The sequence below is a fragment of the Zosterops lateralis genome (assembly GCF_965231275.1).
Source record: "Zosterops lateralis genome assembly, chromosome: 4".
Taxonomy (NCBI): Eukaryota; Metazoa; Chordata; class Aves; order Passeriformes; family Zosteropidae; genus Zosterops; species Zosterops lateralis.
Genome location: NC_139765.1, coordinates 61877350 through 61893807, shown reverse-complemented (window position 1 = coordinate 61893807; position 16458 = coordinate 61877350). Strand labels below are relative to the sequence as shown.

The following is a 16458-nucleotide window of genomic DNA, read 5'->3' as shown; positions in this document are numbered from 1 at the left end:
CCTCCTGTACTGTCAATATAAGCATGTGGTGTGTATAAAAGCTAGTAACATGACAGATCACAAGCTCGTGGATTATATGTGTGACTAATATCTGCTTAATGTTTAATCTGTGTTATGAGTAAGTTCAAATAGGGTTTAGGGAAAGAAATAGGGTTTAGGTTCAGATTGGACTAATTAAACAAGAACAGGTGTAAACACCCTTTACTCCTGCAAGTCATTTGACTCTTGACTGAGCTGTGAATACATAAAGACACGACCACGTGGCCTTGTTTTGAGGCACCAGGAAGATGATATAGATCATTAAAACTGCACAGGTATCACATGAGAATGGCAAAGGTGGCTGTAGAATGAAAATCACCTGGAGAAGTACTTCATTTGGAGCGATCAGTCATATAAAGTATATGATTAACTCTGAAAGTTGATATGAGGCACAATAAAAAGAAGAGCATCAAACTCTCATCAAACAGATGAGAGTTCCTTCCCTAGGTCTCTGCCTCACTTTAGATTTAGAATTTGGGACATTAATCAGAACGTCAGGATTTTCTTTGGGTTTCCTCTACAATTAGTCTAACAAGTAGGATCTCAAGCATCAAAGGGGAATCTGTCTCAAGTTCATTTCCTTTCACTTAAAAAGGGTCAATAAGAAGTACTCTAAATCAGATAATAGTGAATTTTAACTGTGATGTGCCACAGAGATTGTGAATATTCCAGATAACTATTTTAAGGTGTGCTGGGTGAAATAGTAAGGAGAAAGTGCTGTTCATCCTTCTGAATTTGTGACTTTATACTGAAAAATGTTTGGAACCAAAACTATACATGTGTTTCAACATGCTTTGGGTTTTAAATAATTTATATGAATATATCTATTAAGTTTAAAAAAATTAGGGAAAAGGGTACTGACTGTCAGTAAAGCTATTGCTGTGATAAACGTCAAACTAGGAAAAGGGCTGGTTTTCACTTTCTCTATCTGCTTTTTTTTTTTAAAAAAAGAAAATCCATGTACAACAAGGAATGAAATTAAGCTGCAGAATTCACCAGCACACATGCATTTCATCATCTTGCTTACATACAACAGCTCTGAGTCAGAAATAGTCTCTGAAATGTGCTACTCTTGCAAGCACTACCTAACTTTGCTCTGCTATTAATCACCCGTGATGCAAGCACTCCCACCCATTTCTGAGAACAGTGTAGGCTGTCTGATAACTCACAGGCTTCAAGCTGCCCTTATAAAGTTGTTCCACTTCTACATACTTCCTCATACTGCTACTTTCTCGGTGAAGATGAAGCTCCTCATTTACATAGTCTTGCTGAAGTCAAGTCTCCTTGCTTTAACAAATGTTTTTGCAGTTATTTTAGAAGAGGAAGAGAATGTTAAAGAAGAAAAACTTACTGAGACTTGTCCCATAAAGCTCAAAACTAATCGGAAATGTGATGAAGGAGAGGATTGTCCTTATCAGATAAATTTGCCTCCGATGACCATCCAGATGCCCAAAGAATTCAAACTGCTTGAGAAGACTCTCAAAGAAGTACAGACCCTTAAAGAATCAGTAAACAAGCTGAAGAAATGCTGCCAAGATTGCAAGCTGCAAGCAGATGACAACCAAGAAAGAGACAGAAGTAATGAATTCCTGCCACCTAACACTGCAGAAAACAGCGAAAGCCAAGATAACAGAGTACAGGAACTGCAAAGCAAGGTTAACAGAATGGCAACCAGCTTAAAAAATGCAAAGAGCCAGATTCAGACACTGCAGGGTCGTTTAGAGAAGCTGAGCCTCATAAACATGAACAACGTGGAAGATTATGTTGACAGCAAAGTTGCAAATTTGACATTTGCTGTGAATAACCTGGATAACAAATGTTCTTCCAAGTGTCCAGCAATGCAAGCAAAACCTGGTATGTAATCTGTTAATTCTTACTGCCTGTATAAGCTTTCTGCACATTTCACTAGTATTAGATAAACAATTTAAAATACATTTTACCCAAATATCTGTGTTATTAACTTCACAAGTATCTGCTCTTTTAGTGTTTATTTATACTCCTGTAAAACATTTCAGCAGCCACTAGAGGGTTACTGAGAGCTGCAGGTGTTCAAACCCTCCTCGAATTGAACTTCATTAAGGGATTTAAAACATTAATTTTTAAAGGACACTTTTTTGCAATTTAATAAGTAAACATGAAAAATTAACTTTATTTTACATCATGATACTCCTCATTAGAGACATTAAACATCAGTGACCTATATATTTTTTCTCCTTGGATGAGAAAGGGTAAATTTTTTTCTAGGTGTGCTTTAGAAAACTGCTTTTTTATTTTTTCTTACCGCAAAACTGCAGAGACTTTGAAAAGAGGTGCAAGACATCATCAGTGATCAAGTGAATCTAGCAAAATGCTTAGTTTTCAACAGATGGATAATAAAATAATTTTCTTATCATCACAGCAAACATCTGAAAGACTCAGCTAAAAAAAGCTTACAGCACTTCTAGACTGGGTAAATGTATCATCATTTTAATACTAAAACTTTTGCATTATTTTAATATATAAGCAGTATAAAACAAAAACAGGTGTTATCACAAAAACTCCCACTTATTTATCATGGAATTCTCCTAATACAGGAATAAAATCAATGCTCTCTTTCTAATGTTTACTGATATTAAGGCATGACTGAAGGGTTTTCTAAGTCATAAAGTTTTTATATTACATATAGGAATTCTTGAAAACAAGAAATGTTCCCTAGATTGTCAGTGTATTCTACCACTTAGATATCAAACATAAGAAGATAAAGCTCTTCAGAGACAAAACAGAGAAAGATCAGGCTGCATTACAATCTTTAAGTCTCTTGCTTAACATCCAAGATTAAAATAAAATTGTTCTTCTGTCTAGACATATTGAAAATAGAAGGATCTGCAAGTGTACAGTGTGTGTACACCTGAAATTCTTGAAAGTGTTCTTCTTTGAAAAGAGCAAATAAGTAATACTAAAGGTAATGCTTTTACTCTATCAGTGATCAATTTAAATCAGATAAAATCACTACAAATCGATTATCTTCATTCAGATACAAAACATTCACAAAAAGAATTACCATCTTTTTGTTATATTAATAATGGGCAATGAAACATATTCAAGTACAGTACATCAAAACAGACTAAATAACAGACTAAATTATTTTTTTATATTCCTCACATTTACTGAAATGCTGGGTAGTGTTCATGGCACAGGATCATGTAGCTATTCCTTCTATTTTACAACAACATGCTAAAAGTATTTGTAGCAGCAATATATTCATTATGAAAGCTAGCAAGAAAAACAGCTGCAACTTTTTCCTATTCAGGAGCTATTCTTTCATCCATTGAAATTAATAGTAAAACTTTATTGAAGTAGGAGCTGAAAAAAGATTATAGAAGCATTTTATCTGGAATGTATATTCTCTGATAAAAACTGCTCTGAAATTTAGTCCACCAAAGATTTTACACAAAGTTCAGTGAAAAAAGGAAGAATTTATTGTGGGTTTAGATTTGGCTTTAAAGCCTTTGACTTTGTGGTTTCATAAATGTCCACTTTTCTGGCAAACAAGTCCTGAATCTTACTCCCTGCTGCAGCCTGAGATCACTCCTCCCTTTCAAGAAGTAGTTTGTGTAAATTTTCTAGGAAAAATTACAGCAGAACCTGCAAATAGATGCACCCATACATTCAAATATGCAATAGGAATGAACATGATGCTTTTGAGTCAACTGAGAACTTCTGAGAGCTCTCCATATCACTTAAGAATATGGAATTCTAATACCATGTTGTTGAACAGAATGACATCACTAGATGCCATTGTGGATCAAAAATGGATTTTCACTCTGAGGAAAAAACCTGGGGTTATTTTTCTTCTGAATAAAACACATCACCCATTGGTGGGAAAAAGGTACTGTTAACAGTAGATGCTAACATTCTTTCTTTCTGTAAAGCCAGCAATGCCACATACACAGGAAAGCATCATCACCTTCATGTTTCTAGGAATCAAACAATTACTACAACAGATGTAACAATTTTATTACTTTTTTCCTGCTTCCTAAAGTCAACAAGAACACAAAGCATTCTTAATGGTGTTACGTTCTCCATCAAATGATGTTTACTTAACAATAGCCAGGTCAACATCATTCCCACATGGACAAAGTTCTTTCTCTGACACATTGCCAGATGGAGCTATAAATTGTAGGCAGGTTGTGAAGCTATACATTTAAATACAAAAAAGAGCAAGTGTGTAAATGCAAAGCATTAGAAATATGGACTGAAGAAAGCAGGTTGAATTTGCACAAGATAATGAAAGGACAGAGTAGAAAAAAGGACATAAAAGGAAAGCAAATAATCAAAATGCCCTTATATTAGTAATTTTGATTTAAAAATGTAGTTTGGATGGGTTTTTTGGACAGCTATCTGATGCAGAGATCCTAGGTGACATCTTTTATAAAGTAAATCTGATGAAAAGGTATTTTGCACTACAGCTGAAATTGCTGCAACACTCTTTCCAATGTAGAAGTCTCTCCAATGCAAGTTCTGTATGCCATATCAGTCTGGGTAATAATGTTTATATTTTTAAATTGAAATTATGTTTATTCTAACACTTACTGTTCTTTCACCAGTTATACAAATAATGCAGAGAGACTGTGCTGACCATTACACAGCAGGAAGAAGGAGTAATGGAATCTACAGGATTAGCCCTGATCCCAAAAATGAGAGCTTTGAAGTTTACTGTGACATGCAAACACAAGGTGGCGGTTGGACGGTGCTGCAACGGCGTCAGGATGGCAGCACTGACTTCAACAGAACCTGGAATGACTACAAACATGGCTTTGGAAACCTCAGCAGGGAGTTTTGGCTGGGCAATGACAAAATTCATCTCCTGACAAGGAGCCAGGAAATGCAACTGAGAATTGATCTTGAAGATTTCAATGGAATCAGAGAGTATGCCAAATACGACCACTTCTACGTGGCCAACGAGTACCTCAAGTACCGGCTCAGCGTCCACGGCTACAGCGGCACAGCAGGAGATGCCCTCCACTACAGCAGGCACTACAACCATGACCAAAAGTTCTTTACAACCCCAGACAAGGACAATGACAGATATCCCTCAGGAAACTGTGGTGCCTACTACAGCTCTGGCTGGTGGTTTGATGCCTGCTTGTCAGCCAACCTCAATGGCAAGTACTACCACAAGAAATACAAAGGGGTTCGCAATGGCATTTTCTGGGGTACGTGGCATGGTATTTCTGATGATACTCCCACTGGATACAGGCAACCCTTTAAATCAGTAAAGATCATGATCAGACCCAAAAGTTTTGTGCAGTAATTCTACACATTTGTCTTAACTAGTTTGCATTGGATTGCACTTAAAATCGTACTTACTCAGTATTATACTCAGAAATCAAGTATTCAGTTATGTTTGGCAAAAGATTGTTCTAGACAAAACAACATGCTTCCACGTAATATTTTTAGAGGCAGTTTGACCTATATAATGTATTAAAACCAGCATTAAAATAACTGAATAGATATTGCTAAAACTTAACACCATTTAGGTCTTGGTTTTGTTATGTAAATATTCTAAACATCGCTTTTGGTGCTTTTACTGACTGTGATATACCACATTTTATGATTTAAAACTTTTATATTGTCTTCCACGAGTTGCATCTGAATGAATACTTACATTTTAAGCTGAAAATAATTCAGAGGTGTAACTAATATAAATTTTTCAACACTTGGAAAAAAAACTAGTCTCTCTAAAACAGTCTTTTTCCATCACTTGTCCTTCACAATTCAAAGGTATACCACAGCAATGTCAATATAAATTAGGAAAAGTACTAAAAATTATTATTTTTAAAGAACTAGAACACAGAGGGCCACATGGTTTGCCCAAAGACACAAAAAAAGACCTTTAAGAAAACAGAAAATGAAGATTCCTCAAATTTCATACCTTTATTAAAGATTTTTCAGAGAAGTTGGTGGAAGAATTGAATAGAAGCAGAGGAGATAATTATAAAATCATGGAATCATTTAGATCACTGAGTCAACTGTTAACACAGAACTGCCAAGTCCATACGAAGCTGTGTCCCTAAGTGTCACATCTACTCATGGTGAGAGCACATATTGAACAATAATGTTCTTGCTCTTTTCAATTCTCCATTGAAGCCCAAGGTCCTATTTGTCATTTGTAGGAGAAGGGAGCCATTGTGTAACTTATTGCACATTTATTCAGGTAGACAGGTAGGAGGAAGACACATCAATAAGAATCCATATTCTTTGCATTAATGCCTTTAAATACATACAAAGAGCTTCCTGTGCCATTTTGCTTTCTCCTGAATCCTTTAGGTAAGTCAAATGTTACAAGATGCTCCTGTAGAGACTCAAGCTCTCATTTAAATACTTGTCAGTCTAGATATCATTAGACCTTAAAACTAAAAAAAATTATAAATGTTTTGTAACATAAGAGAAGACTGTTCTCCTCATTTTTAGACTACACATTTTGTAGTCCGAGAAACATAAAAACCTACTGTCTAAGCAAAAAAGAGAATGTATGATCAAAGATTTTTTTTTATAATATAACAAATAAAAACCCGAAATTGTCAAATAGTGCAGGAATTTCAAATTAGAGATATTATTAAATCTCACATTGTAGATAGTGAACACAAATTTGATTGCACATATCTAGACCATGTCTCTATAAAGATAGTGACCAACATTGAGTGGAGATAAAATCTATCTTAGCAAGAGGCTACTCTACTATCTTGCTTACACCAATCCTGAGATGCAGAAAAACTACACTAAGACTCTATTTCTTTATTAATTAAAGTGTAGTCATTGCTGGCATAGCTTTTTTGATTAAAAGAGACATAAAAAAAGAATACAAGTATACATCTGACCTAATACTTTATAAATAGGATGTCTACTGTTTTTTAAGATTACAACAAAACTATTATGGTTATAAGTTATGCAAATGAAGAACACTGGCAATAGCTAAATTGTAAAATATTAATATATATTTTAAAGAAGTAAATACTTTGAAGGATAATTCAAATGTAATTTGGTTTACTATATTTCAATTTTAAAGAGCAATGAAAAATTTTAATTGCAAGATGTATCATCTTCGCTTGAGAATATGTTTTGAAGCTATAGAATATTTATTTTGGTATAAAAAATAGTTGTTTAAACAAAACAAAAAAAGCAACTGAAGAAATATTGGTTAGAAGAGCAAATATCTAATTGCGTATAATTATATTTAATTATCTTGTGTGAAATGCACAATTTGCTCCTATTCATTATACAATAAGTAGCTAAGTATGACTTACAATATCTAAAGGCCTCTACTTCAAAATGTCTTTTTACTACTAAGTTGTTACAAGAGAAACTATGCTTTTTAAATCTTGTCTAAAGGAAACTTTGTAAAACACAGAAATTTTAACAGAATAAGAAAATGTGACTAAAACCATCTGCCAAAGCTTTGTCTCGTGTCCTTAAGAACAGAAAGCAAAAAAAAAAAAAAAAAGCAAGAGAAAGTGTTATGCTGTTACAGAAATCTGATTATTACCTGCCTGGAACTGTTGTAGATGAATGTCTGTCAATGTGTACCAGTTTTACAAAGTGTAATTCCATCTATTTGTTGCAAACATTACTTGTTTTTTCGTGGTGTAATAAAATAAGAATGTCCCACTGTTAAAGCTGTACTACTGTCATAGATGTACATGAAGACTATAAAAAAATTCTCATAAATAATTTAATTGATTTTCAGTAAAAATTGAAGCAGTATGAAAACACCGATAACCAACACAGAATGAGTATATGACATGCCAAGAGAGTATTTGCTAGTAATGGTAGTTCCTTAAACATCTGTTTTATAACCCCTCAGCTGCCAGATAATACCAAGGGCTGAAATCTCAGATTTTTTTTTTTAAACTATTCATATTTTGGAAGAGGAAAAAGTAACCACTTAATGAAGAGTTTACACAGCCTCTATCTTTAACATGAAAGAGGAGAAGCAAACCAATGTTTTGACTTTTCAGATCACATACAAGAGTCATCAAAGCATGTGAATACAAATACCACCCCACATTAAATCATACAATTTTTTATACAAAGAAAAAGCCCTTGATCTCTGCCTAAGGCTTAATAATTCAAAACAAGTCTTTCAATCTGTGGAAAACATCTATGCAACACTGATTAGCATATGAAAACACTTGTGGTTTTAATCCTGCTAATATTTAAATGGTGAATTTTAGTGGAAAAAACTACAAACAGTGGGTTTGCTAGCAAAATTCCTATGGCTTGATTCCAAAATATAAAGCCCATCCGTTCAATGTGATCAGCCAAGCAGACTGTAATGTCTTGGCTTTCTATGCATTGCTTAAACAAAACCAAACCAAAACTAGAAAGAAACCCCCAAACAAACCAGACAAGAAATGAAAAGAAGGTTTGAAAGCACTGGTGCTTTTTCCTTCCCTTTTAAATGCAAATACCTGTTTCCTTAATTGTGTATATTGGGAAAGACTGCAGTCAAACTTGAAGTGAGTTGAGAACAATACGTAGCATGATAAATTGGTGGGGGAAAAAAAAAATCTTACTTTTATGTGTTTATTTGGAAGATAACTTAAGATGATTGCCAATCCCTACCCAGACCCCTGCTGACAAATTAAACCAAAATCGAACAAAAGTGCCAAATTTACCTAGCTTGTATGATTTACATGTCATAGAAAAACCAAAGTGTGAAGGATGCAACTTTGAGTTTTCATAGAGAAAAAAAAAAGGAATATAATTAAATATTGGCCTACAAAGAAAGAGGATTTAAATACATTTAATATATTTTTAGATTTTTTTGTGTGTGTGTGTTTTGTGTGTTCAGACAAAAAAAAAGATAAAATGGCACACATGTGCCTGAAGACATTGACATAAATTTCAAAGAAAAATGGCTGAACAATATCACCTATAGGCTAGATGCGAACATTTCACATACTAAATTGATCTCTTTCTTTTACTGCTTTAATTGAACTTTTATGGAGTTATAGTACTTCTGCCAGAAGTTAATTTGGCTGCCATGCTCACTGGTTACCAGAAACAGAAAACAATGTTTTAAGATGGTATGTCAAATCCAACCCTCACACAGGTCATGAGAACATGGAAATGATGAAAACAATATTTTTTTTAAGTCCTCATTCATCATTTTTTTTTTCTGATCTCAGTAAAAGAGTAATCCATTTGGAAAATAATAATGGGAAAAAATAACCCAAATTACCTGATTATGTTTATATAATCAAGACAAACTGGAAGTTTAATTAAGATCACATTTCAGCAGGAATAGTATGCCATCGTTTAAAATTACACTGATGTTTTTATTGAATGTATGACTGGTTAACAGTGCTCTGGCTTCCCCATCACACGGTTGTGCTGACGTACAAGGCCAGGTAGACCCAATTTTTAGTACAAAATTTCCTTGTCTTACACACATATTATTGGTGAGAAAACAGGAAGAGGGAGATGGCTTTGGAAAACAATATAGCAATGTACTTGTCAAGTCTTGTGAATTTTCTCATTTTTCTCAGAAACAGCTGAGAAAAGGCCAAAATGCAAGAAGATGTAACAGTTAAAGGTTATTCCTTCCTCTAGTCTGACACTAGAGAGCTCTAATACTTTTGTATGGTATAAAACCTGCACACTTGACTTTATAACAGCATAGAAAAACAAGACATCATAAATACTTTCAAATAGGCTTTTCAGAAATGAACAGAAATACCATCTGCTTTGTGATAGTTCAAACACACCCAAACCACTTCCTGGCCTTGTTTCCTGACAATGTCACCTGCCAGTGGTAAAAAGAACCTCTCCATAGAATGAGCATGTTACTCCAGCTCTGTTCCCATTCCTGCTCTTTGAAGACACTTGTAAATTCACCCATTTCCTCTACAGCTTTTTTAGGAACAATCAACTTTCCTATTGCAACAACAATTTGCTTTAACATTCACAATACAAATTATTTCCTACTTGCTGGAAGCTCTTGCGAAAAACCATATTCCAGCTTACAGACACATTGTCAGCTCTAGCTGACTTCCCATGTGACCATTTCAACGAAGTCAAAAAAGGTTTATTTTATTAGCAGTCAGACTGCTGTGCCTGGAGGAGACAACATCTGTCTTAGCTGTCTGTGCCAACATATTTATATGCTTTTTTGTTGGGCCAGGAGCCTTTGAAGCTTGTAGTGTGGAGTGTGCCAGGATCAGCTTAAGTTTAAAAATGTTGTTTGCTTTCAACATACTAAGCTGTGTCAAGATGTTTTTTATCTTTGATAGAGCACATACATATTTGGTGAGTACTGAAACAAATTACCCACTGCTATAGTTATCATGCAAAAATATAGTGATGATCATGCCTTATTATAATAGCAGAAAGCATGCTACACAATGTGTACGGAGACAGAAATAAAAACAGTGCTTATGTTAAAAAAAAAATTTCTATCCTAATCTACCAAGGTAGCTTTTCTGGAAAACTTTTTAATTTAGGATAAATAAACCTTCTTTAAAAAGGAAAGTTGTTTCCACCCACCATTTAACCTAAGTTAGGAGAGAATTAAAAGCCAGTTTGTTACCAAAAGAAATTGGAAACAACTGTGATTTCTAGAATGGCATTATTAGATGTCACTATGCCACTGAAGAATTATTTGAAATATTGATTCTTAGTATATATTTGAAAGTTGTAGCCAACTTTTATGTGACTTCCTCTTCTTTCCTGCAGTACAGAAGAGAAAAAGGAGAAAAATGAGATGTACCTCTCTCCCCTCAAATAACATTCAAACACTGCATCATTCTTTGACATTAAAGCTCTTACAGATAGCAGATATACATGAATCAGCATCAGATAATCAGAAATCAAATTTGTTAGAGAATTCTATGTCATACTGTTGATTTTTTGGTAAACATGGAGATTTTGCTCTGTGTTTCCACTAGAATTGAGATTTTGGTTAGCATCTTTATTAGCAGTTCAACCATTTTTGGTAGTCAGGAGTATAAATCCATTAATCTCAGAAAGACTCTGAGTTTCAAAATAGTAATGAAAATCATTCATGAAAGGTTCTTTCTGCTTCTTGATTGCAATAGGATACTTGGACATCAGTGATGAAGAAATGTAGCATCATAGTGACAACTTCCACCAAAAAAAGCAGAACAAATGAAAGATTTGGTGCTGGTATCAGATAGGGGTCACTGACCATTTTACCATTTTATAGGATATAGAGTGCAACAGTTTGCAATAGACCAGTCAGGAAAATCTCTCAAAGGAGTTTATTCTTCTGCATGTTTAGATTTAGCAAATAAATGGATGATGTTTGTTAGTAGGAAGGGATTATTGTGGTACCTTCCAAACAAGGTACCCACTCACAGGATCTAGAAAACAGCAAAGCACTTTTCATTCACAAGTGCACTATTCTGCAGAACTAATAACTGCCTCAGAGTGTTCCCTGCAAAGGCGTGCAAGATAAATCTTGCAGAATAATTTTTCTGGTATGGTTTTTAAAATGGATGTATACATTTGACTGAACTACCTTTCTAGCCTAAGAACATACCAACAAAAGGAAGAGAAAGAAAAAGCACAAGACGTTGCCTTGAGTAAAAACACCTCAAGCTGGGAGAAGATACCCACCATTTGATTTCTCTTTGAAGTTTTTTTGTTTTATCCACTATCAGACTGGGAAGATGTTTAGAGTAGAGGTCTTTTTTTGCATCTGGGATTGTGATTTGGGCAACAAAACAAAACTTAAGCAACAGAAGAGGATTTGAAAATGGTAATAGATTGCAAACTAAACATTAACAACACCATTATGACAAATGATGTTTTATTTATTTGTGTTTTCATTAAAACTGGATCAGGTGAAGGAAAGTAAAACACAGCTCGAGTGGCCAGAGGGGGGGAAATGTTACTGTGCAATATGGTGAGGTGCAAAAATTATGGGGACAAAAATGAAGAGAAGGGGCAGGAGGCAATTTGTTAACTGGTCTTTTTTTATTTTCATTCTGAATAATCTTCTCTTTTTTTAGCATTTAATCTGGTTTCATGTCATGTTGTGTTGCTTTTTCTATTCAAATGACAGTTTCAGTTTGTCCTCTGCTGCTTTAGCAGTAACAGCATTGTCATAGCAAGGATGATATAAGGATAAAGGGACAGGTTAAATGTATTATATTACCATCTGTTGCAAAAAATTTATAAATTTGCAGGCAAAGGGTGAATACCATTTTAGATCATTTTGTTGAAGCCAACTACTACAAAATATCAATTTAATAAAATTAATGTCTTCTTAAATTTAGACAATGTACATTTATGAAAAAATTCAATACATTTTTGCTGCCTTTTAAGAGTCAGATTACATATACATGGCCTATAATGCATTAAAATCAAAATAAGGCCAGCATAATCTATTGCATCTTAATGTAGCCTTTATTCAAGTAATATATTTCTTTCATCACACTGGTACTAGACGATGTAGTTTTCCATGAAAGTTATTAGCAGCTGCAAATAGATTTCTTTCTAACACTAGAAAAAAACAAGATATGAGGAAAGATCCATAATTCAAGAAATTCAATTAGAAGTGTTAGAGCAAAGATCTTTATTTCAAGGACATAACAACAAAGGCTAAAAGAAGTGGAAAGTTCATTTTGTGAATGTATGGCAGTACCCTAACGAACGGAACAGCAGATGTCAACTTGATAATAAATAAAAACACTTGGTGAAAAGAAGTAATGATGAATTGAGTGGTTTTTGTTTGAACTCTGTCAAGGTTTTAGTATTTCTACCTAACCCACAAAGCTAAACAATGTTACTATGTTTTATTAAAAATAAAGGTGAGAGAGTGTGCATGTTTGACTTCTTGCTTTTTGTATGTTTGAGTATCTTCTGCTAACACAAGAAATACAAGACTGGTTTGACTGAAAGAGGGCATATATCTGTTTTTAAAGAAATCTTATAATAACAAAAGGTGTCCCTTGTGATAAGTACTTGCTGTGCAGGCATAAATGACCACTCAGTGAAACTGAGATAATATGCTACAATTCTGCTTCTGTGGAAAAATCCTGAAAGCTATTCCAAGTAGTTGAAGCCAGCATCAATGCAAGAACCTCCGTGGTGACAGAAGTCATATATTTATCCCTGAATTATGTACAAAGTTCAACAAAAGAAAACAAATACGTCAGTGGAAAAGAAGAAATGTGAGTAAGTGATGAAAAGCCAAACTCACCAGTAAAGTAAAAGCGCAAACTGTTAGAAATTATGGTAAAATAAATGAGTCATAGTTCTCTTCTAGAAATTGACAAAATGACCAGAAGACCTCATTTATGAAATATTATGCAAATTGCTTACTTTGCTTTTCCACAGCATGTTCTTTTCTTGAGTTGGGAGCAATTCTAAATACTAAGTTTACCCTGTGTTTGCCATTAGTGGTTTACAATGTCATCAGTGTTAAACAAGTCAGCTTTAAATTTGATGTGCAGAATAACCTCTTTGAAAATAAATTATTTTTTTATTTTTTTTTTATTTTGACAAAAAAATCAGGCAAATAATATAATAATTTTCTAGAATAAGTCTAGAAAAATTAGTTTTCACCATGATTAAAAATAAGGAGAACAAAGCAGAACAAAGTTTAGAAGGGGCGTGGGGGTACTTTTGCTGCTGTCTTGGACTGAGAATAAAGGAGGCGTTGTGCTGCAACAATACTGGAAGCTGTGGGCTCCCCATTCACTGGCATTGGACTGAAAGCAGCAGCTTCAACTATGTTCAGTATGATCTAATAGCAGGATAGGAAAGGGCCAGTCCTATTTTCCCCTTCACTACAAATTCTTGCCCTGTCCTTTCTCCTGACCTTAGATTGTAGGGCAGAGAGTGAGAGCTAGGGTAGCAAACTGATCTGACAGATCCAAGATGGAAAGAGTCCAAGGTAAAGCAACTTTAGGTGAGAACTTCAAGTATGAACAAAGCCACAAGAGGGAGATGAACATTTTTATTATAAAGAGGGCAGAAATTGGCTGGTCTCCCTTTTTAATGGGGGAAAGGTAAGAAGAAAGCTGCATTATTCACTACAAAGGAAACTTAAGCTGGGATATAGGGAAAACTTTTTATAAAACCCTGGCAATGATGCCATGCTGGAAAAGGATACCCAAAGAGCCATTTCCACCAATTAAATATTTAAGAACAAATTAGACAAATATCTGCAGAGAATCTACTTCAGTGCCAACTTTGGATTAGATTCTCTCTTAGTGACTCTTCCGGCCTTCTGGCCTTTTAAAGGATCTATTTGATATATATTTGATATTTAAAATTTTAAAATACTTCCAGTATTATGAAAGACTCCTTAAAACAAAAAAAATCCAAAAGAAACTGAGCTCCAAAAGGTTTCTTCTATCCCTATCATCAATTAATAGTGTTTCAGGAGCCACTCACCTGTGATTTTTCCTGTAGCTTTGGCGCCTTTTAAAAAATCATGATGCAATTACCTCTACAGATAGAGTACTACAAGACCAAAACCAAGAACCCTGTATTCTCACTCCCCTAAGGCCATGATCACTGAAAAAAATAACATCATTATCTATCAGGCACAGCATCCCCAGCAAGAACATAACACCATTTCACAAAATTTTCTAACCACTTAGAATGAAATCAAAGAAATGGGGATGGTATATATAATCTATGGTAACAACCTTCAATTATTAACAGCAAAAGATACACCTCAGAATAATTACTTTGCACTGTTACAGACAGAGAAAGCTGGGGCACGTGGTACCTCATCTAAACACTGAAATGCGGGACTTGCTGTTATGCCAGTGGGTCCCTCTTCCTGGCTCAGAGCTATTGGAGTCAGTGCCTCGGTAGGTGACTCATTCTCAGCGGCCAGTTCTGTGTCAGTGGGACTTCCTTCATCAGCCTCACTCATTGTTTAATGCTCTAGAAAGTAACAAAAATACCAATACAGTTCATTAGATCCAGGTGTATATATATGATTATGAAAGATAAATGTGTAGTGTAAAAACCATGTCAAAATCAACATGTCAAACCCATGTTCAAACCACAGAAATCACAATGTGAGCAAATTAGGTAAGTCTACAGCTACAACTTCATGAAAGCCTTCATGCAAGAGGCTGCACTATCACCCTCTTGAGTATTTTTAAAATATCCTGAAGAAAACTCTTATTTCCATTAGAACACAGACTTTTAATAAATGCACGGAGAGAGAAATTAAACAAGGTTGGAACAAGTAGGGTTGTTGGAAAACAGAATTTGCTATATGTATATTATAGAAAATCCCATATTCATATCTGTCATTTAGGTATAGAAATCTCTTAGATACTTGGATTAGAAACAGTTAGATCAAGGACATTAGATACTTCTCAGCAAGATGAAACTTAATGCCATAAAGTTTCTTAATTTTACTTCGTGTTTACTATCTTGGTCCAGCACTTGAGAATTATGTTCCCAAGCTTCAACCATCAGAACTCTCTGAGGTGGGTGAAAATGCCAAGGTGGGTGAAGGAAATGGGAGGTGAAATACAAGGGGATGCAATGCTCCTGGTACCCTGATAACACAGCAATGTCCATCAGGTTGGTCCTCATCATTACATCAAATGTGAATTTATATCTGAAAACCCCATCTTCTGGCATAACAGCATCTTAAGAGTTTTGTATATCCAAAGAGTTTTAAAATACCAACTTTTTTGCATGAAGAAATATGAAAGGTGACAAAAACATTTCAGGAGAAAGATGTAACAGACATGGGATGATCCAACAGAGGCAAAAAGCACCTTACACAGGATAGAGAGGGAAGAGGAATTTTTAAGGCATACAGAAATCTTGCCATGACATAGTGAGACAGGGGAGGCATTGAGCATTTGTAGAGCAAAGCACAGTTCAAAGTGGAGACAGAGTGTGGATGGAGGAATTTAAGAATTCCTTCACAAGTTCACTGAAGTTGTACATGACAGGAATGGACAGATCAGTATCACAGCATTTCAGTGTGAAGTTTTGGGAGAAAGATTGTCAGCTTTCGCAAAATGTTCACCTGACACCAGGTCTTTCTACATTAGCTATTATAGAGAGAACACTGTATTCTGCTATGGAACCACATCATTATAAAATCTATATCAGCTGCCAAAGATGCAGAATCCTCTTCAAATTAAGCAGTCTTGACATCATTCAGCCTTTCACATAATATATGGGAGCCCTTTCTCTTTTTTAAAAGAGAGCATCTCACTATAAATCAAGGACAAGCAAAATTAAAACTGTAATAAAATTAAGAAGAAATTTTGTGACTATTTCAATAATATATACCAGATCTTTCCCATGAAACAGTGCAATTTGGCATTCCATAGTCAGAAAGCTGACAGTTAAGAAAAATATAATTTCATTTTAGAATTGTGGTGGGAAAATAGACACAAAAATGCTGTGGTTTTTTTATTCACC

At 34.7% G+C, this 16458-nt stretch overlaps 2 protein-coding genes across 2 annotated transcripts in view; one reads left to right on the top strand and one right to left on the bottom strand.

Annotated features, from left to right (window-relative positions):
* The window catches only part of CCDC146 (coiled-coil domain containing 146), a gene marked incomplete at its 5' end in the record, with an annotated part of 60419 nt that extends 45484 nt beyond the window's left edge, over window positions 1-14935 (bottom strand). Inside the window, one exon of the mRNA XM_083860627.1 lies at window positions 14786-14935. Within this exon, the coding sequence (XP_083716753.1) occupies window positions 14786-14935 (150 nt within the window). The remainder of the gene's footprint in view (window positions 1-14785) is intronic.
* Window positions 1155-7694, top strand: FGL2 (fibrinogen like 2; the record flags this gene model as incomplete). Its single annotated transcript, XM_083860270.1, has 2 exons — window positions 1155-1893; window positions 4626-7694. 2 exons carry the CDS (start codon window positions 1155-1157, stop codon window positions 5330-5332), a joined length of 1446 nt encoding a protein of 481 aa, XP_083716396.1. The 3' UTR covers window positions 5333-7694.
* Window positions 14936-16458: the final 1523 nt, after the last annotated feature.